General features: G+C 43.3%; 1 protein-coding gene across 3 annotated transcripts in view; it reads left to right on the top strand.

The window, feature by feature from the left end:
- Positions 1-82: 82 nt before the first annotated feature.
- COA5 (cytochrome c oxidase assembly factor 5) overlaps positions 83-25,460 on the top strand; it is a 75,948-nt gene continuing 50,570 nt past the window's right edge. The window contains exons 1-4 of one of the 3 annotated variants that reach the window (XR_014574331.1): positions 83-217; positions 377-460; positions 2,539-2,703; positions 5,562-7,478. Coding sequence is in view for 1 of the 3 variants with exons in the window: in XM_083806780.1 (XP_083662906.1) it covers positions 116-217; positions 377-460; positions 2,539-2,580 (228 nt within the window). In the remaining 2 variants the exon portion in view is untranslated. Of the gene's footprint in view, positions 218-376; positions 461-2,538; positions 3,740-5,561; positions 7,479-25,460 lie in introns of those variants that run through there. The other 2 variants (XR_014574330.1, XM_083806780.1) reach the window with 2 other exon arrangements.

Here is a 25,460-nt window from a genome sequence, read left to right as displayed (position 1 = left end):
CCCCGCGCCTGCGCGGCGGCCGCTGAGGGAAGCGCCAAGATGGCGGCGGCCGCCTCGGGCCGGTGGCGGTGCTCGTGGGGGGCGTAGCGGGCGGCGAGGGGTCGTTGGCGCCGCCATGCCCAAGTACTACGAGGAGAAGGAGGAGGACGGGCGGGCCTGCGGCGGGGTGCGGGAGGACCTGCGGCAGTGCCTGCTGGAGAGCCCCTGCGTGCTGCAGGTGAGCGGGGCGGGCTGAGGCAGTGCCGTGAGGGGCAGTGCCAGCCCCTCTCAGCCCCGTCCCCAGCGAGCCTCTCCTCGTGCCTCTCGGCGTCTCCCCGAGCTGCGGAGGGTCCTCAAAAGATAAAAAAAAAATAATCCTTTGTTTGTCATCCAACAGGAGAACAAAAGCCCCAAGCAATGCTTGAGGGAAGGACACTGTAGAAGTTTGCAAAATACGTTTTTTGCATGCAAAAGGTCGATGGTAAGTGCCCGTGTGTTTTCTTCTGCCAACGGCCAGGCTGCTTTCTGTCCCTCTCCTTGTTTTTTTAAACAGAACACTTCAATTCGGTAAAGCTGGTGTCACTAAGCAGTGTCACTAAGCAACGTTTAATGTTCTTACTTCTGAATTTCATGTAATAAGTGTGAATATTGCTCACTGTTCTCATTGAGAACAACACAATTCTAGAGCGAATAAGCTAGAAGAGATGCATGTCTAAATTGAATCAGACTTAAAATGTGGCAGCTAGGGTAAATGAGTTACACGTTCTTAGTATTGCTTTTAGTAAGGCTTTGATTTAAGCACTATTTATGGATCGTGTAGTCTTAAGATACTGACTTAGGCTAATATTTTTTTTTTTCTGTGAGGTCACTGGAAAAAATGTGTGTAGATAATTCTTTAGTTAGAAGGATGTCCTGCTGAAAGGGACTTTCACTACTGATGCAGGCTTCTGCGTTTGAAGGTAGGCAGACATTGTTTCTTTTTGGAGGACTCAAAAGAGCAGGAGTTTCTGTTTTTCTTAACTGAGTTGTCAAGAAAGGTAGTGAGAAGCCAGTTGTAAAAATGTAATTAGATGATGTTTCCCCAGTTTTGATAGGAGTTCCTTATCCAGAAATGCCTTGCTTGTGTTTCCGTAACATTTAAAATAGCTGAGTCATGGCAAAGATGGTATCAGATGGTATCAAAACTCTGTAAACACTAGTAATAAAAGCTCCCCCCCCACACCTCCCCCTTTAAGCCAATTTTGATACCTAGTGAGGGATACACAGCTGGAAATCAAAGTAAACATCCTGTCCTGTACAAATTGCATTAATTTGTGACAAATGGATGTAAAGATATGCTATGTATGTAATACTTTAAATATTTACCATTTGATACTGCAGCTGCAATACATGTGTCTCTAGATGATGGGTCTGTGTTTCTGTCTGTAGATCATTAAGCAAGCCTGGTGAAACATGTGTTCTAGCAAAGTGTCTCTAGTCATGTGGGAAGAGGCCTGGCTCTCACCTGCTTCCATTTAACTGCTCCAAATTCTGAGGATGAAGAGTGATGTTTTTCCTGTCCTCTTAACTCTGTAAATCTTTGTGATAGTGCTCTGCCAAAGCTGTTACTTGATATAACAGTGAGGCCAAAAAGAGTAGTTTTTTTAAAAGGTAGAAAATAAATGCAACTGTAAACTTTAGTATGCTTCAGATATAAAAGTAGCAACAACGTTTAAAACAGAAGTTGCTTGGTTATTGGACAAGCCCATTGCAAGTTAGCTCTTTAATTTTGCTGCAGTTCTGAATTCTGAAAGAGGGTCAGTTATTGGAGATAAGATACCTATTCAATCTAATATCTAGATGTTCTGGATGTGGCTCAATTGCAATCTGTATCTGTAATCTTCAAGACTGACTATCTAAATTCATAAGAAATCTATCAAAATCAAAGTATGTTTTTCTGCTTTACTGGGAAAGAACTTGCCATTTAGTTTCAATAGGGGTTGCGTGAGAGATTATATTTTAGCTTTACTGACTTGCCCTCTATTAAATGCTGTTTTTTTTGTAACTGCCAAGAATAAACTTAAAGTTTTAATAGGCTGAATATTTATTTCAGTTTTTACTGATTTTTTTTTCCCAGACACTTTCTGTATATATTATCCCTGTCCTCACTGACATTTCCAGTGACTCTCACTTAAACCCAACCTGAATTTTCCTCTTTCTGCTCATCAGTTGTTGGGGGGGAGCTCTTAGCAGATCTACATTCCTTTGTTTTCATGTGTTCCTTGCCAGCCCCCAATGCTGTTCTTTATTCGTGGTGTTACAGTGTTTATTTCAGAATGCACAGGGTACTTACCACTTCGTTTTAACTTTATATGAGATTTAAGGTAGTATAATATCTGTTTAACTGGAAAAAAAAACACCCTATGGCATGTTGGTTATATCTCTAATTTTATGTACAGTGACTTCTGCTTTATTTTGTACTTTATTCTGATGTTACCAGTGCCAAAATAGCATAAGCGCTCTGAAATATTTCTTTTGTAGGATGTAGTATGATCTTAATATATTGCCTTCAATTTTCAGTTGGATGCCAGGGCAAGATTCAGAGGAAAGAAGGGATACTGAAGTCCTTGTGAGAAAGAGAGCCAGCCGCGGGAAATCAGGATTCATCAGCACATTAACCAAAACAGAGGCTTAAGTAAGAAGATTGTATCTGCTGCATCCTCTCGTGCAGTATTTTCATAGAAGGTATCTACTGCTGAGAATTCTGGCAGGTTGACCTGGATGTGCATTTAAATGTTAAAAAGAAGGTGTGCATAAAGCTGCAAGTTCTGGCCAAAATGGGTACCTGTCATGCACTTGTAATAAAATATGTAAAATCAGAATAAGCTGCAAAAGTTATCACTGTGTTTTGAAGTTAAATTTTGGTTATATTAACTCTGATAACGTTTTACAGTTGCAAATAATACAGAATTACAGACTTGGGGCTGGTACTTGACAGGTATGCCAGAAGATACCTCAGGACAGAGATGTTTCCGGAGTTGATGAGTTGACCAAGGTTATGAAATGTGTGTGCAAGCTGCTTCCTTCCCAGTAGGTTTGTTACACAATAACCCTGCACTAATAGGTAGGAGTGTCAGTGCTTTGCAGTGCCACGTATATACAAGGGTGGCATCTTCTTCCTTGTGCTACAAACGCCCTTTAATATGATGTTGGCATACCTGTTTGTTAGCATGGTCTAGTTGTCAGATTGGACAACTAGATTCAAATATGGTTTCTCTAAATTAAATGTCTTAATTAAATGTCTGATTAATCTTACAGTAATCTGATTTCTCATTGTATTGACACAAGTACAACAGAATGATACCATTATTTTATTCCGTAACTTGAGTGCTGTATGCCAGGACATGGCTAGTTATATACTGTTGGATGGGGGAGGAGGGAGTTCCTGACAGGCCAACAGGTAAGGAGACCGTGGATGCTGTCACCGTATTCTAGAAATAGTTACAACAGTTTTTAAGTTCCTCTGGGATGATGCTGGACCATCCATTTGCGTTATTTTTTCAGGCAAACATAGAATACTCATCCCAACATACGTACAAACTATGAGTGATGATTTGGACCTTACTGTTTGTTGGAAATTGCGTTCCATAAACTGTGAGAATATTCCTTGTTTTCACTTCGTCGCTTCTCTGAATTCTTTGGTTTGCATTTATGGGTGTAAAAAGTTCAAATTGCCATTCGTGTTCAATTAAATTTTAACTGGTTTCTATTAGAACTTAAACTCATGCTTCCTTTATTTATTTTTTTTTCTTGTGCTCAAGAAAAATTTCATGTAACTCCATAAGTTATGGAACAGATGCAGTGAAAAAGCAAATGAATGGAGGAAAATGATGTTTTGCTTTACGTTGATCAAGGGTGACTGGCAGATCTGCCTGCAGCATGGCAGTGTTCTTTCATATGTAGGTAACATCTATGTTAGTCTCTTGCCACACCTTGGTAAGGAAGCAGGATTTATGGGGGTAGCAAACATTAAATAACACTTAAACCATGACTAGTCAATATTTGCAACTTTTGTTTAAGAACTTGTTCCTGAAGAACGGGTTTCTTTCCCTCAGTTCCTTCCTTCCTTACCTGCCTTTTATATAAGAAATAAGTAATAATATAACTCACGTAGAAACTCAAGTACTTACAGACAAGCTGATTAGAAGCAAGATTAGGAAAGAGTGAGAAGGGAGAAAGCCATAGTAACTTCTTTTCTTGGCTAAAACTTGCAGCCATGTAGCTGATTTGCATTTAGTCTGAACAGATGGATGCAACACTTACTGTTGCATTTCATCAATGATAAAATTGATGGCTTCTGTGAATGAGCATGTTGATGATGTAATTCTGTCTTAAGAAACTTCTCTGTGATAGTCAAAGTATGTTTATATTGCTTGTATATGTAGAATTTGCATATTTTTTGCAATCAAATCAGCACTGATGTCACAGTTTCATTTTCTGATGATCACATGAAAACTAGTTCATTTGTTGAAGTGCTGCAAATGTTGTTTTCCACAATCTAGGTACCACATTATCTATATATAGTAAACTGCTGAATTGATATGATATCTTTGAGACATCTTAACTTTGCCCAGGGAGGTGGTAGCATCACCGTCCCTGGGGGTGTTCAAGGAAAGGTTGGATGTGGTGCTTAGGGGCATGATTTAGTGGGTGACATCGGTGGTAGGGGGATGGTTGGACCAGATGGTCTTGGAGGGCTTTTCCAACCTTAAAGATTCTATGATTAGTGCTCTAATTTCAAAATATCACTCACAAGCCTTCTTTGGAAAAAGGTAATTAAATGGGAGTAAAAACAAATTTAAATCTACTTGGCAGATAATTAAATGTCACTTAGAGTGAATGCTACAGAGTAGGAATGGGATGTGGTTTGGTACTCAAGGAGTCTTCCACTGGCTGCCTTACCACAGGGGACTACAGGCTCGATGCTTCATGTGGTCTGTTCCTTTCTCTCAGCCCTAACCACTGAACTTCACCTCATGGTGCTGCAGAAGCTCCTTTGGGGAAGGAGCAGACAGGAGAGCACAGGCAGGTGACTAGCTGAAGCTATTTTTAGTCATTGGCTTAATCCAAGTGTTGAAATTACATCTAGCATTTGGTACTGAATGCATCAGGGTTTCATAAGGAATTTAACAGAAGTCTTACGAGATTTGGTTTGTTATAATGTATTGGTGTCAAAACTTCCTAATGGTTCACTAGGTTATCTAGACCACCATAAAAATGCATGTACTGCATATCTAAATACTGACTTGCTCAAGAGACTGTCATTGTTCAATTCCAATATTGTGTAACATCATATTCTGTCTAAAAATGACTAATTATATAATTGCCTTGGGAGTTTAAGCACTGTTCTACTTGAAAGCTGTTAGTGTTTCCTGTGTGACTTCTAAAAATAATTTGTTTTATTAATGGAAAGCCCTAAATACTCCAAACTTGTGCACATGATTGCAGCTTTCTTTCTTCTATTGCAGAAAAATGTTTTCCTTTGAACAATCTGACATTAAGTCTTGTGTGTTGTGCTATTCCAGTTTTATTTAAAAATACAGGTTTCCAGCCCATGGAAGGTTCTGCAAGATTGACCATGTAATGTCTTGGAAGTTGTGAAATTGGACTGCTGAGAACAAAAGGTCAAAATGGTGCCCAAAGGCTCCTGGGTGTTTTATAACCACTCCTACACGCAGTGGTAATAATTCCTGTCAAGGAAGTACAGGATGCAGCTTGCCAAAACCTTTCATTGCTGCTCTCGCTTCTCCCATTGGTTTCACGTGGTGGTGGAGTTCAGGGGTGTTGGATGCTTTGAGTTCCACACTGCAGATGGGGCTCAGCCGATGTTGGGACATGTCTGTGTTACCACATCTCATTTTGTCAGGGAGCATGTTCTCTCCTTAGTCCAGTCCTGCAAACACTTCTGTATGTGCATAGCTGTAAGCACCTATTGCAGAGCTACTCACATGTTTATTATGATTTAAAAAAAAAAAAAAGGTTGCAGTCACATACTGTGGTCTGAAAATTCTTTAGGACAATTCTTGCTGGTTAGTATACAAAGGTAAGCACGCTGTTTAAGCAGAATCTGTTTAATGAAGGCCCACCTGTATGTACTGAGGCATGAAAGAAGGGGGTTGGCTTTTAACAAGGATGCACTGAGTAATGCTAAAGTGACACCTCTGAAAAGAAAGGACATGGCACCCTAAAAATAATCGCTACTGAAAGCTGTTCAGCTTCCTGAATGCATGCATTTGTATTACAAAAAGCTTCTTTAATCACTGGTTGAACAAGTTACGTATCCTTTCTTCACTTCTAAGTTTCTGGAGAGTAGCAGGTTGGATGATGGAGCCTGAACTTTTGAAAGGTACTTTTAATTTTTTTTCCATCATAGACTTTTTAAATAATAGTCTTATTTGAGTGGAACCCCCCAACAAACTAGACTGATACCTCATACTCATAAGAAAGACACTTATTGAAGTCATCTTCTAAAAATTCAGCCCCAGAATGTAGGTGGTAAGTAAGCGGTAGCTGTTGTTTAAGCCTTTTGTTGGAAAGCTTTGAAACATGGAATTGCAGCAGCTTTGTTGATGTGATGAATTTCAGGAAGTATTCATGCTGCCGTAGCAGTTGATACATGATTGTTTAGGTTATGTATATTTATTGTATGTGTGTATATCGACCATTGTGTAAAACTAAGATCATGGCAGAGTTTTCCATCATAAACTGCAGTTGACAGAACAGTAACCAGAAACTTAAAGATCCTTTCTCCTTTCTTTATCCAAATGTGCATGCTGAATTTTTGCTTTATCTGTCTCTGTCATGGTTTTGCTGCAGTTATCTTCAGAAAATTATTTACCAATTATTTCTGTAAGTGGTGCACTCCACAGTGACTTACTTGGTTGACTCTATCCGGAAAAAAATCTGTAAACATAGAAGGTAGCTTCTTGAAGTGAACTGTGCTTTATTTTCAGTATTTACAGTAGGTTGATTAATAATGCCCTTAAACATTGAAGGGAGAAGCTTAATAGCTGCTTAATGATGTTAATAACAGGTGATAGATTTAAAATGTTGATGTATTTAACAGATAAACATTGAATTTATTTTTATATCAAGCTGAGATTTTTTTTTTCCCATGATGAAAGCTTTCATGTGCTATATTTTTATTTTTTTGCAGCTAGGTACTAATGGGCTGCAGTGAAATGGAAGGGAATAATTTCTTAAAGATTTCTGGTAGCAGAGGAAATAAGTGAATCTCTGTGACTTAGTACAAGATCTCCAAAATGATTTTTGCAGTATTACTACTGTTATTGTAAAAGGAGTTAGGGAGAAAACAGTGAATCTAGGAATTGGTTTGTAATTCATAAGTTTTATCATAACCATGCTAATGTAAAATTGTGTTGTCCTTCATTATTGTGAAGGATGAGGAATATATATTTTTTCTGACAATGCGTTTAAAACTAAATAAAAATACCATAACATTTTTTGAGGAAATGCATACATTGAGTTCCTAAAACCTTGTGTTATGCCTCTCTTAGTCCCATCACAAAACTGTAGTGTTTTTTTAAGGAGATAAATCCCTGTTACAGGGGTTTTGAGTGATCTCTGTATATGTAAAGTCCTCTCTTCTTCCCTTGTATACTGTTGATTGTGCTTCTTAGGTGTGTGTCACATTTTGTCCCAGTGTGAAGTTGGGATCTTGTATTCAATTCCTTCTCCATTATGACCCTGATTCCATTTTCAGTCATAGTTTTTCAGTCTGCTGTTTTCCCAGTATTCAAGGTGTGCCTTTGTAATCTTTGCCTGGATGTATAGCCTATAACCTGAGATTTGCCTTTATAAAACAAACAACCCACATACATTTTATCAACTGTTCCAGATCTGTCGTGGGATGGCCCAGTCCTTCTGTTTACCATATTGCTCTCATTGGTGGTGTCCACAAAATCAGCAGTGAATTTAAACTTGCTTTCATGTAGTTGAGGAAAATGTTGAGCAGTCCTAAACCTACTGACAGTCCCAGGGCAACTGTGGCAGTGCCTCTGCTCGAGTACACCTCCCCTCTGGCAGTTAGGTTTTGAGGTTTGCTACTTAGGTGTGGTTGGCTTTGTTCTGAACTATGACCAAAGATAAATGTTAAAAATCACATATGTTTGACTAGGCACTGAAAGCAAGCTCTCCTCTGTAAGCTCTGTCTATGGCTTTGAAACAGAAGTGCTTGGATCAGTCCTATTGCCCTGCTAAAAACTGATCGTCACCACTGACAGGTGGAAAGAAAAATGACAAATTCAAGCCATGTCCCCTGGCTTCTCCCCCAGCTTCAGCTCATGTTGAGGTCTCAAGCTGACAGCTTTAGCGGCAGGCAAATTAAAATCCTTATACTAGGGTGATGCTGGGACTGACTCAACTCGGAGCTGGCAGCAGCCCTCTGCAGATCTTACAGGGCAGGCTGGGGGGTATCCAGGCAGCTGTGTGCCTCCCTAAATCCCTCTTCAGTGCCTTTTCTCCCTGCAGTTCCCCCAGGACGTGCCCTCTCCGAAACGCCTGGTCCTCCGTAGCCGCGCCCGCGGCGTCCTCTCAGCGCCCGGGTTGACCAGGCGGCCCTGTGGCTGCCGCTCAGGGCGGGCCGTGCGGGGCCCGCAGGGGGCCGGGCCCGGTGGCGGGGCGGGGCAGGGCAGCTCCCGGTGCCGTCACCAGCGGGCTGGCGGCGGAGCCTCGGCGGGGGCCGGCGGCGCTGCGGCGGTGAGCGAGGCGGTGAGAGGCCCTGAGGGGCGAGGGGCGGCCGGGGGGGCGGCCATTATGTGGGGTCGGGCCGGGGGGCGGGCGCCATTTCGTCGCCGCCGCCGCCCGCGCCCTGGGGCGGGTGGACGCGGGTCTCGCCGCCCGCTCGGCTCCGTCCCCGGCGTGCCCGCGGCACCTGCACGCTTCTTGCCCGCCCCGGGGGGCACCGGGCACGGCTGTCGTGGCCGGGTGCCCCCGCCCAGCCCTGGCGGAGGGGGAGCTGCGCGGCTCCGGCGGCGATGCCGCGGTCGGGGAGCGGCAGCGAGGGGCGGAGAGCGGTGCGGTGCCCGGGAGCCCGTAACCTCCGGTCGTTCCTTCGGGTTTTGTCGTTCCCGAAAGGAAGCGGGATGCTCGTAGGGTTTGGTGCGCGGCTCGGCGGGTTGCAGGGCACAGCAGACCTGCCTCCGCGGTGCTGATGCGCCCTCGCCCCTTTCGCTTGGCTCTGGCAGAGCGGCGGGCGAACGCAGCTGTGGCTCAGCCCCGCTGGCCTACATTTCCCCCGTACAAAACCCAGCCGAGTCAGCTGGTGATGCTCAAAGCCCGGCGAAGTCAGCTGCGGATGGCCAGGGCTCGGCGTGGACTGCACGACGGCGGAGGGGCTCTTTTGCCACTACAGCCCGGCACCCTGTGCTGGCAGCAGCCCTCCGTCTGCAGGCCGATGCGATTCTTCCTGCACAAGTCTGTAATATCAAGCTTGACCATACTAACAGCTTGCAGGGAAGGTTTTGGTCTTTAAGCGACAGAAGCAGAGGCTCTTGTATGTTTTTATGCCCTCAGACTGTAAAGCAAAGGAGATAAGCTTGCAAAACCCTGTTGTCCTGGAAACCAGATTATCTGTTTCCCCTTGAGAAACCGCCATATGCTAATGCTTATTTCAGAAGGTTGTATTTTAAAAACTTAGCAAGGTTTTTCCTGCATCTGAAGACTTAACTCGGTGAGCTACCTGGCTTCTAGGAACTCAGCGGGCCCGCAAAGGAAACGCGATGTTTTTGTAATTCTCCCTCAAGTCTCTCAGACTCTCGATGCGGATGTTAGGTGGAAGCAAATGGGGGCAGAAGATGGACATAAACCATTTTAGCAAGAGTTTGAAATTCAGTATTCTTAAATTTGGAAGTCTGGCGCTTTCCAAACTTTGCAGTGGATGTGGCCCCTCTGATTCGCTTCTGCCTATTGGCAGTACCAAGTTGTTAGCAAGTCATGATTTCAGAGCTGTTTTCAAGTATCCATGTCTAGGTTGTATGCGTTTGTCTCGATAAATGACAGTGTTGCCAGTGGTTTAATTTATTTTTAATGCTCTGATTTTAACTTAATCTATAATGGATGGCAGGTTGTAGAGGTCCACGGAGAAACAAACAACCTTGCCAAAATGCGACAAGAAGTTGCGTGATCTTAGGAGGGTGGCTCTGTTACCAAAGACAGTGATCAAACCTCTGCAAAAACTCCTTTACTTCTGTCCCACTTGCTGTCAGCTGAGTCAGAAGGCATCAGCTCTCTCCCCAGGCTTGTTTTAAATGTTCCTTCAGCTTAAGATCTGAGATATGTTGAAGGTTGGACATCATCTGTCATCTCAAACCTCTTTAAGTTCAGTCTGGTAATGCAGGTGCTGTATTGAAGGGAAGAATTTCTCCCTGTGGAGCGAAATGAGTGCTAGGAGAAGTGGCTGCTCTACTTCCTACGCGTTCTGGTCTCCTTAATCTTCTTATTGTTGTAGTAGAACTGGGAAGGAAAATAGGAAGACCAAGGATCCCCTGCAGCTCTTGCCTTCCTGTTAAGGTGAATCCAGGCATCTGGAATGTGCTTGGTTACAGCAAATTTTAATTATCTAATTACTAGTACATAAGATACAAATTTAGAATATAAGAATACCTCCTGGACCCCCTTTGTAGATTACTTTGCTGAAAATACTTCTCCATTTCTTGCCTGAGTGTTGCTCGGAGATGAAGCTTGAAACCTCTACCTGTGGGGAGGTAGCAGGTCGAGTACTGCAGGCAGCGTAGCTCAGAGCCCTGTTTTACGTGCTCTTTGTTTCTGCCTGTCACTCCTGTTCCTGTTTCTTTTCTGACAAGCCAAATTTCCTCTCCTATTGTTGGATTATCTACCTAAATCTCAAACAGACATCCTTTGCAGAAAGGATGTTGGAAAATGACCTTGGAAGAAGAAAGCTTTGGGGCGTATCTACCTCATCCACGTCAGTCAGGCAGCTTGGCATGGCCTCACGTGTGTTTGTCCAACACGTTGCTGTTTAACCTAGTATGATAAGTTCTTTACCATAGGCGAAGTTGTTTCCTCTGGCCTTCAGATACAAGAAGTTTCCCTTTCCCATTTCACAGCCATTTACTGCTCTCTTTCCTTCACTTCCAGTGATATTTTCCTTGCAGTGGTCTGCGTACTGCAAGGAAATTGTCACCGCGGATCAGCAGCAGGCCGTCCTGGGAGGCAAAACCAAGCAACAAAGCAAAAGGCAAAGCAGGCTGAGCAGTAAGCGTGGGCCGAGTGAAGTAAGGAAAATAAAAGGGGCATTTGCAAGTTCAAGAAGTGACCGAGAGAAGGGTGTGTGTCTTGGCTGCGCAGGGGAGTGGTGGAGTCATAGCTGGCTTTTGTGGTTTGTACGGCACGTGTTAAGGGAGGCATGCAAGAGATAGCAGAAGGAAACTCCCGGGTCGCTTACCTGGCGGTTGCTGCTGTATTTTCCCTGTTTCAGGAGCTGGGGTTAATTGCGTTACATTAGCCAGCACAGGTAGAGAGATCACACTTCTGCTTCTGCCAGGCTGCTGAGCTGGCCGCTTCTCTCTCTCGCAGAGGAAAGGGAGGTGCCAGCTCTGCAGAAATACATTTGCACTTCTTGAAAACAATATCTGAAAGCTGCAGTAAAGTGCATTCACTCAGGAAGAAGGCTGTTCCTGGTCATTTGTACTTCTACCAAGTGTGAATTTGTTGAATTTATGATATTTTTTCCAAATATGCAATAAGTATGGAAATGGAAGTGCCAGGGTATGTCCTAACTTAGCTAAAGCCATACTGATGAAATATGAGAGAGTAACATGATTTTCCCTCTAATCTTCAGGATCTTGATCTTAGGTGAAGGAGATTTTCTGTGCTGCTGACATGAGAAAGGATTTCTGTGCAGCTGAGGTTTGTGTGAGGTTTGTGTGCCTGTGCTCACTGAAAGTTCATACAGCAATGAGCTGTTGTTAAGACCCAGTATGAAATCAGCAGAATACATTGAGAAAGCCATTGACATTCTCGAGTTGTTGCGTGTAGACCTGGCCCACTCACGGGAATATGACCTCTTCCCTGTTCTTGTATTTCCCATGAAGGCCTGCGTCGCGTTTGTGGCCTTCTGCTCTGTCATGCTGACAGAGGAGCCTGTTGTGTGCGAGCTGCTATTCCCTAAACGCGGCTCTGTTCTTCCAGTTTGCTGCGGGCAGAGCAGATTTTGTGGTGGAGATAACTGAGTGGTGTGAAAGGGAGTAGCATGTGAGGAAACGAGCGTGGAGACAGAGGGGAAAAGTGAAGGAGAAAGCAGAGAGGGTGTGAGCGTAGATGGTCCCTGCGGGAAAGAGAAGAGACTGCGACAGAAAAATACACGCAGCATGGTTCTGATCCGCGTTTCGTAATGCTTGCCTGTGGAGCGCTTTACAGCTGTCCCTTCTGCAAAGAGCTGGAGAAGGAGCCACGAGCCCGTTGTGCCAGCAGGGCTGGGCGATGCCTGCTGGTAGCGCTGCACCCCATGGCAGGCCCAAAGAAGGGGAACGAGCGCATCCTGAGCCTGGGCAAGGGCCTGGCCCTCGTCCTGCCTGTTCCATCTGGCTGACAAAAATTTTATATCACCTCTGTAAACATTACAAGAGCAATTATTCTTTCCACCAGTTCATGTTAATATGACTAATTATAGGAAGCGTAGGTGTACAGGTGTCACCCGTCTTTGGCAACAGCACCAAGTGCTCAGAAAGAATTAGATGCCTGGAATTTCGCCTTGCAATGAGTAGGACAAGTCTCTTAAGGTAGAAATTATGACCAATAGGGGAGGAACAGAAGATACTGGATTTGCTGAGAGTTTGTTCTTCCCCTCTCCCTAACTCAAAATGTATGGGCGTTGCCATGTTGCTTGAGAAAACTTGAAGAAATACTTGAGAAAGCTACATGTGCTTTGACCGAATCCTTTCCCCAGCCTGTTTCTCTTGGCAAGAACAGATTACCCAAGAATAGTTATTTTTTCCTGTTAGTTTGACCAGATCTGTATTTTAATAAAATTATCACTTTCCAAGAAGTATTGATAAGAACTGTATTTCTGATAGAAGTGCTGGTGGCTATGGTAGCAGCATTTGCGATACAGGCTTCCAGCATGAGGCTTAGGTTTGGGCTAAGAGATGGACAAGGAACAAGCCACATTAACGCCGCATCAGGTTCTCGCGTAGCTTTCTATCTCTGTTTGCTATTTCTGTGTCATGGTGTCTGAAATGTTCTGTACTTTATATATTAACGGCAGATTACAACCCTGTGTTCCCAAGAGGCTTTCTAGCTGCGAGCAGGCAATCTGTTATGACCCGTAGATTATATACCCTATAAAAAGATCGTACAGCAAAATATAGTCCGTCAAGAAATCTACACAAAAACTTCGAATCTGCAATGAGACTTTGGATGTGTGCGCTCTATTGAACTTTGAGAACATTTCAGGTTAAATATCTAATGAATATATTGAATGAACGTGCCTACATAAAATATTTAGCAGTTCCATTGTGAAGCGTAGGTAGACCTGTAGGTAGAGAGATATATATGTTCAGGTGTTTTCAGAAACAGGGAACTTCAGCACCCTGCGGGCTTGGGTGTGAAATGAGCAATTGTATTAAAATCTGTTAGATTAAGTAAGCATGCTGCTAAAAATGGGCTGGTGGGATGTAAATGAAGCCATTAGAAGTTATCAAAGGCTCAGCGTTGGCTTTTTGTATGTGGACTGTGCTGCTTTTCAGTGGGAGCACAATGCTGTCACCTCTCCGCAGGACAGCACTGCCCTGGGCGAAGCGATGGTGGTGGAGTGGAGGCTTCTGCCCTGCTGTGTAGGAGCAGCTCAGCAATTAGGCTGGCTGAGAGGCACAGGGAGCCTTGGAGAGCTGCCCTAAACACACCCTCCAGTCCTAGTGGAAAGCGGGTATGTGGGGAGATGATTAGGGGGGAATGAACTGCAAGGCATGGTTGTAGATCAGTGTTATTTATAGTGAGATTTTCCTTTCCAGGAAGAGTAGTGAGAACTTTAGATGTCTCCAGGGGCTAAAAACATAGTGTAGGAATAGAAGTTGTTTATTTTCATGCTTGTCTTTTGTTGCCTCTGTGTCCTGTTGCTCTGAAGGGACATTTCCCCCCCTGCTTCCCCTTACCTCAGAGTTAAGGTGCTACTACTCAGAAAGTGACGTGCTACTTGTTACCCTTGGAAAAACAGGGCGATATTGCATTGTCAGCTTGCTGTAGCATTCCTGGGTCTAGCTTTGAACATCTCCTGCCTAGCTTTGGAGTGTTAAAATCCCCAGAATGTTTGCTCCTGGGGTATCTGCTGTTGTGTGGAGAAGGCAGGGCAGCACAGTCTCGTCCACTGGTGCGTATATATGAGCAGGGTAGTTCAGCCCAGCAGTTACCATTAGATGAGCAAGCATTAGGTAACAATCTTCCTTTCCATACCATGTCTAACAGGTCTCAGCTGGAGAGAGAAATGGTGATAGAGTATTCCTCCTGCCAGGATGCTCCCGAGACCTTTCAGTCTGTGTGTGGAAACTTATTTTGCTGTAAGTGCATCTTTCCCCCCTCCCATTTCTTACTCTGGATATTTGCACTTGAGCCTGGCACCTGATGAGCTTTAAGGGTGACGTTGGCAGGAGGGGGAAGAGAAACAGTTCTATGAAATTAGTTGTGAGAATCCAGTGATAGATTCTTTTAGGACAGACCATGGTGGTCATGTCCCAAGTAAAATAAGGCCATGAGTAATTCTCTCTTGATCAAAGGAGTTGTAAGGCCTGCCTTTTACATGCAACAGTTGAAAAAGAGTTTCAGAGGATGTATGTGGCAGTAGTATTATCAACCTTGGGCATTTGGAAATCACGAAGCCTTCAAAATCCTGAGAGGTTTTTGAAATAATCTTTGTCACGTACTTCATACTTGTCTTCCAGCTTTGGAGCTTTTAGGTGGCTCCCAGTCTTGATGGCTCCTGTTCAACAATTTTCAGTACAGTAGCAAGCTGTGGGCATCTTATACATTGATCTTCCATTTTCACCTCATGTTTTAAGTTTTATGTGCCTGTGAATGGTGTTGAGGAACTAACGTGTCCTGCCAGCTTTAGGAGTTGACCTGCAAGGTGTGTTTACAAGCTCTGTGCTGAAACCAGTAAGCTGAGAGGTCTTGGCTCTTGTCTTTCCTATGTGTAACATGTCCTTCAGGGAGCTGGGGTTTTCAGGAAAAGGCCAAGTACTGTGAGACTCGGACAAAACAGTCAGAAAGACCTGAAGGATCCCTGATGGAATAATTGCTGGAGGTTCTACAAAGCCCGTGTGTTTCTGGGTTTCTGCGAGGCCTTTAATGATGGTTGTGAGGATGGGCAAAACCTACCTTTATTTGGACTTCTGAATACGTCTCGACTTGTGTAACTGTGCATGGTCGTTGTTTCCGGGGTTTGCGGTGCAAAATTATGCGCAGGATGCCAGTTTGATGCTAACACCAGTATCTGTATGTGTGGCACTTACCTGGGGCTTTTAGAAAGCGAAAAATCAGCAAAATGCAAAGCAGTCCGGTTTGTGGTATTTCTGCAGCAGAGCAATAAAAGGAGCTAGGCAGTCTCTGACCTGAAGGTTTTGAGCTGGGCGCTTCATGGAAAGCGTTTAATTTCGGGCTGCTCCCATAGCCAGCGTGGTGACCCTCCTGTCATGACAAAGGCCTACCAGGGCCCTGAGAGCACAGCGTACCCTGGTGATTTACAGCTGGGGCCTAGTACTGAGGTTTGTAAATTAGAGCTGACAAACACTTGGTCTGGGTTAAACTGCGGCATCTAAGGGTTGGAGGAGGCAAGTGGTAGTAGAAATCCGTCTGTACTTCTGTCATTTTTGGATTTATTGTTTACCAGCTAGGCTGGGGAGCCCAGGAAGGCATATGTCTCTGGGAAGCATAATGCTGTGTGGCTCTGGAAGGAGAGCTTTGAGTTCATCTAAAAAGTGTCAAGAGCTTGGGAAACAAAAGAGAAAACAGAAGCGCTATTCTCTGTAAGTAGAAGGAAATGTGATTTCTTTTGTTCTGTTTTTTGATGACCCCCTTTTCTGGAATGCTGCAGTTATGCTTACAGATTAGGCATGGACTAGAACTGAGACCTTTGGAAACAACGAAGCCATGCTGGTGGAAAGAGATACGCCTGAACAGAAAGAGTACTGTCAGAGCACAAGGTGAGAGGCACGGGCTGTCTGTGAAAGCTGAACAGCGTTAGGAACAGGAAAGCCCATATCTATAATTCCCAGGGAAACAGACTTCAAAACACCTTTATAATAATTTGTGAGTAAGACAGGGAAAATGTCATTTCTCTGTCATTATTTTTGTAATGTAGTTGATGGGAAGGGGATAGTGAAAGAACCTCTAGAATTATCAAAGACTGTGACAGTGTAACTTACAGAACTGCAAGAAACCAAACGTGATAAAAAGGGGGAAAAAAAATTAACAAGGAAGTGGAACTGCGAGCTCTGAGGGAACTTTGGTAGTACCAAAATAACAGAATTAGCAGTCAGAAAGTGAAAGTGTGCAGGAGTATAAAAACTTCTATTTTATATTTCTCAGAAGGAAAATGAAAGGAGAAGCAGCCTTCTGTGCAGTAAATATTCCAGATTTTGAAGTGACGATTGACGGGCCCACCTTCAGTGCATTGTGTGAGTTGGAAGGTCTGTTGCAGGGGCAGCGTAACAATTTTAAGTGATAAGAATTTGTTGTACTTTCAGAATCAGCCTGGTAAAACACAACAGGGAAAAAACAAAACCCCAAAACGAAACATGAGGTTACCACATTGACATCTGCAGTCAATACCTAAATCAAAGGAAACTATTAATTGCAGTTAATGCATATAGAAATAGCATTTCATTTCTCAGGGCTATCCTAAAATATTCTGGTTGGTATGCTCTGATTTTTAGAGATGATGATTACTAATATAAAAACTTCCTTTTGGTTAGCCTGTGGGTGAAGAGAAGTATGCAAATTTAGTTAATTTCCAGAGAGGCAGAAAGATGACTTAAAAATAAACCTCTGGTTGTTTATGTGACTGTGTCTTCAGCAAGCCATTGACACCGAGGACATTGCTAGTTGACCTGCCGTTGGTAATCCCCAGGCATGATCTCATCTTGCCCATTTCCGACAGCTCCAAGATGCACAGCAATTTCTTCTGTCTTTGTCCAAAGGAAAAGCTTTTTATTTCTGACCAGGCACTTTGGTAGGGTATTTTTTTAAGGTCAAACTCTTGTGGCTGGAACTTTGATGGGTTCCTGAAACGCTGGCTCGTAGCCTTTCTGTTTGTTAGCTCTGAGTACTGCAGCGTATTGGATGCAAAGGGTTCTTTGTTTCCTACTGAACCAAAAGAGTGGGCTAACATCCCATGGGTGAGCTGCTCCTCGGTCAGTTCCTGTCCGAGGAACAGCTGCCGGTCTCCGAAGAGCTGCTTCCTGACCTTCCCGAAGCATGAGCCTTTCCAGTCTGTGCAGTGGCAGCCAGCCCCGTCCCCATCATGTCACCTGCAGTCCCATTTACTTGTGCACAGCTGCCATACTCTGTTACAAGGTGAGGGGGTGTGTTAACCAAACCCGAGGAAGGGTTTGGTTGACAGCCTTGAAATGCTTTCTGCAGGTGGGTAAGTGTGTGTGGGGGGGGGGAAGATTACAGGTGGTTTTCTTTTTTAGTGGAGATTCTTTGTAATAGAGTTCTGTATTTGCCTGAGGTGGTTGTTTGCAGACAAGAATGAGTTGATATAATGGTGCAGGAGGTATTTGTGCTTTCCTGTTGTGGTACGTGTGGTTGGAAGGAATCTGGGCGTAGACTTGTTTTTCTCCTGAATGATGTTGCACAGGGCTGAGAGTGGGAGCTGTGAATAAGGTTGTGGGGACATGCTTGAGGACTTCCTATCTGGAGGTTGAAGAGAAAGGGAAAGCAACACGCTTCCTTTTAATGGTTGAGTAGTTTCATTTTGTTGTTGCTTTTTACATGTTTTGGGGCATTTGTTTGAATTTTCTTTAACAACGTTTGGTGAAGATTTGAGAGAGACTGCACCTGTGTGTGGATATAGCATGTGCTTATAATTACCAGAATATCAGTATGGATGATAGCCCATCTCCTCTTGTGACGGCCCAGTTAAAGCCATCTTCCATGTTGCCTTTCAGGCCCCTGTCCTGCTCTTGCCCCAGATTTATACAAAGAAACCCTGCCATATCCAGTCCTGACTTGATACCCTGGCTTACTGTGCTCTGGATACTCAAAGTCCTTTCCCAGAGAACTCTTCTTCTGTCGCATTCAAATTTGAAAGTGATATTTTGGTACTGATGCCTGCGTATGACTCTGCGTGTACTGGATGCTCAGTCCCCCTGCACCATTCAGTATTTTGTGCTAGCAGAGGTGGAAGTGAGGGAAAGGTTTAGACCCAAGAAGAGAAGTGTCACTGGCAGCGACGGCCAGCATGGAAGCCCTTGACGTGATGCACACGATGAGCAGAGTTTGTAGGGTGAGTAGGAAGGGAGTGGTTTCCTCTCTGGAGAACAGGACTTTTACTGGGTGGCAGTGGATGACGAGAGGGATTTGCAACACATCGGAAGCTTTCAGAGATGTGATACTGCCGTTTGTTCGCGCTGTCAGGCTGACTGGCCTACTTTTCCTCCGAAAAGGGTTCGGTAACAGCTGTGTTAAAAGCCCTCCTAGTGCAGGCCCAGCCCCACACAGCAGCAGCAGTCCCTACCTGTTGGAGCTGGAGTTCCTCTTTTCCATCTGCTTGAATGTGAAATGTGCTGCTGCTGGCAGCAGCTCAACCCCCAGGCTTTAGCTGAATTTCCATATTCATTGCACTAGTTGTTGGCTCGCAGATGGAAGCGGAGACAAGTTCTCTGCTAAAGAGTCACAGAAAATCTGCTGCTGTCTGCACTGCCGCTTTGCTGATACCACAGCGTTTAATATGGCCAGCGGGGTAAAGCCACCACAACTGCTAATTAACTTTATACCCCGCTTCCGCTGCCAGAGAAGTGCTTGAAGCAGTGTGGGTTTGCTCCTGTTGTTGGAGTACTGATTTCAGGCAAAGCTGAAATGAAAGAAGAAGGGGGGGGGGGGGGCCTCACTGCAGCTTGATAACACATTTATATATTTATTGTTTTAAGGTGTGATGCATCAAAATCAGCTGTCTGTATTTTTCAAGCAAGTTGTTTTTTAATTTTGTTAATATAAAGATATTTTGGCATTACGAAATGTGTATGCAACACCTGGGACGGCATTGCACAAAGTTCCCATTTAATGCCGGAGCTTTAGCCTCTGTAGGACAGAGTGTTTGCTTAATCATACCCTGCTGGATCTTACCTTCTGCTTTTTCCACCCCTGTTTTTCACCCCCAGTTCAAACGGGTGGCTGAATATATGTGCTTTGGATGCCTCAGCATGAAATTTTGCAGATGGCCACCAGCCTTAATACACGCAAAGCTGTGATCACAGTTTTCTAAACAGTGCCAGAGATGCTGAATTATGTTTTCAGTATTGCCAAATCTCTTTAATCAGTCTTGACTGAAAAATGATGGCAGAAATCCCGGATTAGTAATGGTGCTTCAGTGAGTCATTAGCAGTGAGAGCTGATTTTATGAGATACTCCTTACAGGCACGAAGGGGCTGGCGTAGGACGGAAGGGGACCGCCAGGGTATGGTTGAGGTAAAGCCATTTTGGGTTTCTTGAGCATGTACCAGAAGAACCTTCCTACCTAATTTTCTCAACCCAGTCCTTTTTGTAGCTAGGATCTAGAATCCCATGCTCTCTGCTGGTAAGATTTTGTAAGTCAGGACTGGACAGGTGCCACTTTTCTGCTGTCTCAGCAGCAGCTTGAGAGCTGTGGGGCTAGGGCTGTGGGGCAAAGGGTGACTCTCCTGTCTCCGCGTTAGAAACGTTTGATACTAAACAAAAAATCAAAATTGTCATCCGCAAGGACATTCAAGCTTGCACCAGTATCTCCATAATGAGTATCCTGGGGGACACGGGGGAGGCTTTCTGTTGGTGGTGGTTCCAGCCTGGCGAGAATTGCCCGTTGCAGAAGGCTTTCGTGCCAGCTCTGATGCAGGCCAGGTTTCCCCTTGTGAGCCCTAAGGTGTTGGTGAATGTTCTCTCTTTTTTTTTTTTTTGTTTTTTAGCTTTAACTTTCTGAAAGGTTGTGTTTTGACAGCTCTGAGGAATTAAGACTTAAACAAATCGTGTATAAAGTTTGAGCAACAGGAGCATATTTTCCTTCACACTGCAGGTCTTGAAGTGGAAGGCCTGCTTTTAATGAAAAAAAGACACCTACAGAGAAAAAAGGCCTCTTTGTTTGGATCACCTTGGTTTCATACAAACACTAAAAAGACCATTTTCTAAGCTCCTGTCCAGAAATATTTCTTAAATGTACAAGCTTAACTGAGCAAAGTGATTAAACTTTTTCCATTATCCAGACTAAGAGCTCTGTTTGAAGAACATGAAGCACTTGTCTTCTACTTGGATTGAATGCTTCTACTTTTAAAGCAGTCTATTTCTGCTCACCACTTAAATAAGAAACAGGAAAGAGAAATGTTGTGGTGTTTTTAATCCTACTTGAAAACATTTACATGAGAAAAATGCTGTATGTTTTTCTGGACTTGTGCTTAAGTTATAGGAGAAAGGATATAACAAGTTTTATTTTGTGCCAATTTAAGTGGCAAAGGTGTGTTGCTTATTTTTGTCCTTGAATTTTGTCAGGATACTTGGAATAGTGATCACTTCTATATGTGCAGACATGCATTTTCTAGGATTTTGTTCAAAGTTTCACTCGTCTGATCACGAACAGTCCTGTTGTTAGATACAGAATTTCACATTTATATGCCAGAGTTTCAATGTCTGTAACTGTGATACCATACACCTTCCAAATTCTTTCACAAGTGTATGCTCCAGATTTTGGATCATGATTTAGGTTACAATTTTTGCAGATATTTTTAGAAATTTCTTTAATATTTGTTATTCAGTGCCTGTGGTTTCAGATTTTCTTTGGCTTTAAAGTTAGTGAAGAAACAAAATATTCAAGAAAAACAGTAAGTTTCTGTTTATTAAAAAATATACATTTTAGCAACATATATTTGAGCTTGAGATGTTTTCCTGGTGAAGGAAAAGAGAAGCAGTTCAGACCAACCACAGGCAAATTCATCTGTAAGATAGTCAAATTACTCGTTTTCTTCCAGGTAACAGTAGTTTAAATAGAAGAAGGGAATAAATGTATTTTCATGTCTAATTAATAGATGTCAATGTCTGTTGAATGTAATGATGGTGTCTACATAAGGCAAACACGCATTCTGTGCTCTGGCTTTGGGACAGTTTTGTAGTTTTTGTGTGTGTGTTTATTTTTATACGCTGTAAAGCTCTGGACTTCAGATGCTAAATTTGTTCGGATCAATCTTCCTCCCCACCCCCAAGATAATTCTAAATGTATTTAAATGTACTGCATTATTGTTATTTTCTTCCTTTCGTCCTCCCTCCCTTTTTAAGTGAAGAAACCAAATCCCACAAAGCGCATTTGGTATTTTTGGATTCCCATGTCTATTTTTGGCTGCTTGCATGATGGGGGGAAAAATGTGACACGGCTCTTAGCAGAGTGACATACGAGGCTCCACGCGTCTGTTCCCTGGTGGGAGTTTTAGTCCTTTGTGAGCGTCCCGAGGAAAAGCGTAAGCACGAACATTGCAGTGGTTCTTTACGGCCCGGGGTGTTTCGGTTGGTTTGTTGATACAAGTCCCCGCCTGCATCAGAATCTGCAACTTTCCTCTCCTTCCCTGCCTCTGGTTTTGTCCCAGGCAATCACTGACGGCGGGGCAGAACCAAGGAGGGACCTCCAGCGGCACAAAAGGAGCCTCGTTGGCATTGTCAAGCCAGCGCCGTGCTGCCAGGCGAAGCAATCAGCTCTTTGCTTGGTCCTGGGCCTCACCTGAGCTTGTGCTGCCCGTGGGCTGTGGGTTTCTCGAGTTGTTACGCCGGGTGATTTTAATCATCTGTCTCTTTTGGGGCAGTTGAATGAGGCTGGGGTCCTGAATTTGAGAGGGAAGCTTTTAACGTAATTTTGGGTTTGCACAGGGATACGAGGTATATGGCACTTGCTGGTTGTTATGGTATGATCAGTATTGACCTTCCTTTGGAAAAAGGGTTTGGTTTTCCCTTGCAATGTGAATGTAAACTTTAATACAAAGAATTGTGTTAATGTGTGAGAAATTAAAATGAAGAATTCCTTATTGCTCAAAGAAAACAAAGTATCAAAAGGGAGATAGCTCAGGACAGTAAATTATTATGATAATTTATTTGCTGGACAAAATTGTTGCTACCCTTGAAAGTGGCTTTTAATTTCAGTGAAATAGAAAACAGTTAGTAGCTGTATCTTTTACTGTGTGGAGGTCTCCAAAAATAATGAGGAAGCCATTCAAAATAGTTTTTTCTTCTGACCCGTTGGCTGCTTTCCTCTTTGAACTGGACGTAATAATGACAGATTTGCTTAAGAAAAGTTGTGGGCACACACACTTAGTATTCTTTGGTGATGGCCACGGAGAGGGCAAATAAATGAGACAACTGTAGATGGGATTTTGTTCAGGAATAGTTGTTTGTATACACATCTCTGGGGGACACACACTTATAAACCTGTGAACTTGTACATCCATGTAAGTTACCTACATGCACAAACTCCTAGATCTGGCTTTATGGCTGTACAGATCGCATATTTGGCTAAGTAGGGACAACAGACCAGAAATTGCAGGTAAAAGAAGATAGGCTAATATTTTTTTTCTCCAATATTTTTCTAAGCAATTCCTTTTTAAAGAAGAATTTCAAGTTCTGTTTTGTTTCAGGAACATAAATAGGTCACAGCAAGTGCATAGAGTTAATGCTGACTACGAAACCCAAGAGAATGAAGACTACACAAAACCCAACCCCATCTTTGCTCACGGTATCTGCCGACTCTCAAGCTCAGTAGTCTTTGTTCTTGGCTCTTGCTGGTGTGGTTACAGACTGCTAATTCTAGGCACTAAATTGGTCACAACAGACCTTGTACAACCTGGCTATTTTCCTCTCTTTATGGTCTGTTTGTCTCTTCCTCTGACATCAGTGGGTGCTAGATCAAACTTTTATTTCAGTTAAAGTCTTAGAGATGGGAATTAAAAATCTCTAAATGTTTGCAGCAGGAGAAAATGCAAGCAATGCAGGAAGTAGTGTTATTTACAACAGCCTCATAATTTTGGCTTTGTAGCAATTGTTACAAGTTTGTTGCAAGTTCATTAACTGACTTCCGACCCTGGTTTGTGCTGCCTGTGGTTGTCACAGGCAATTAAACCTGAAAGTCTCACAGTCAACGCTTGCCATACTTCTAGGTGGAGACGTGTCATCTGGTGTGCAGGAAGAGGCCACCTTCTCGCGCTGTTAAGTCACAGTCCTTGCATCTCGGCCTCTAAAACCAGGCAATCTGGTGAAAACATCTAGCAAATGCCTTACCCACTAGCATGAGTTTGCACCTCTGCAGCTGTAAATGTTGCAAAATCGTATTACTTGCTTATACACGTTTTGCTATTTATTTTAAGTGCAGTGAGGTGTCGTATTGCAGGATTTTTATTTTACCTGAATTCTTCATCTCAGCTATTTTATTGTGTAATAGCTGTTCCTGCAAAGGTAGAACTTCAAAGCAGAGCAGACCAAGGAGGAAGGAAATAATTTGTAACTAATCATGTCAACAGATAGGGAACAAGTTGTTCAGGATTATAAAAGTATATGCATTTCTCTCTTATGATATACATAAAAGAAAAAAATCCTTCTGGTGGGCCACTGAAAATAATTTTTTACCGAGCTGTTCTTTCCTCTTGGAGTGTAAGTCCTCAAGAAGTTTGAAATAGGACAAGCAAACATGAGGCAAGATAACAAGCAGTATATGGGGAAAAATACTGCTAGAATTTGTAGCTTTTTGGTTTTAGATGGGAAAAAAAAACATGACTTCTTTTAAACAAAAATGGCATCATATTCTGGTTCATCAACAAAGTCTTGCCAGGTGAGAGTGGAGGTGTCTGCACGTAGCTTCTTTGGGGAATAGAAAACCCCTGCTTTAGCTTCACTGTCTCCTTTCTACCCACAGACCTTTGGACCCCAGAAATGATTAAATGTAAGAGAAAATACAAAACTGGTTGTTAAGCATAGTTTAGGCAAAGTTAAGAGGTTTTTAGGTAACTGTTGGAAACCAGCTAAAACAAGATGTGCTTGTTCGCATCAGCATTGTTGTTTTTGAGGAGGATGCCTGCATGCTCCTTTTTGTCTGGGCTCTAACCCCGTTGCCTGCACCCTGAGTGGCGTGAGCCTGCTGGCAGAAGCTGGGTGGGAGTGAAGGACTGACTCAGAATGGTTTTTCCTGCAGGTTTTACAGGTGTAACCAGCACCGATCTGGCTTGAAACAACTTGCTTAGGCTTCTGCAAGTAGCCATGTTAGAAAGTCTGGTAATAAAGAGGTGAGAAATTACACAACGTATCTGTGTCTGTGAGTTCTTCTTGGCGAAGGGTTGTGGGAATAACGTGCACAAGCCAGCTGAGGCCTAAAGCACCGATGGATTTCAGCTGGGGATAGCTGTCTGTAGCCAGAGGAACCTGAGGTCTCTGTAGAGTTAAATACTCTTTTTTTCCTTAATGTTTTTTATTCCTGCCACTCAGTTATTTAAAGTACTTTTGCTGTATTAAGCAAAGGAAACAAGGAAATAGTTGCTAAAAAGGATTTCTTAAGTAGTTTACGTTTTACAGTAGAGGTTCTCAGGTTTTGTGGTCACTTTTTCATTTTTGTGGTCACAAAGCCTGTCAAAAGAAACACCAGAAATGTGGATCACAGATGTGTTAGGTCTGCTAGTCTCTGCTTTATTGTATGCCTTGTGTCCCCACAGATTCTCTTGCATTCTTTTTATTCATTGATAAATGGAATATTTCAGCCATATACAAAGTGAAGTACTTCAGAGCTATGTATATCTGTTGATCAGTGCTTCCTGTCTATTTTCTGAAGGGTACAAATTTGCACAAGTCTTGAGACACTTGGGATTGACAATGTGTATTGGGTTTCTCTTCCTTGTCTGGTGCTGTGCTCAGAGAACCCCAGGCACAAAACTCTCACCTTGGGAAACTGGATTCTTCCTGTGTTGCATCCAAGCCTACATATTGAAAACAACTTAATGTCATGTGTTGGTGCTTTTCCTGTGCTGAGGTAAGTTTCACTGACATCAGTGAAGTTACTTGCGGAATAAGGAGGTATGTGAGTGGACTCAGTGTTTTAGATACCTTCTGTTAAAGAAATTATGCAGCCATAGGGAAAACCAGTTTGTTCTTAAGCATTTTTCATTGAAATTGAAAGGAGTCACTGGAGGGAGAAAGGGAGCTGGCTTTGTGGCGGTGGAGTCAGAGGGCAGGAATAATTAAGGTGGCAGCATCCAGTGACC

This window comes from Anser anser (genome assembly GCF_964211835.1).
Source record: "Anser anser genome assembly, chromosome: 1".
Taxonomy (NCBI): Eukaryota; Metazoa; Chordata; class Aves; order Anseriformes; family Anatidae; genus Anser; species Anser anser.
This window is presented reverse-complemented; position numbering and strand designations above follow the sequence as displayed.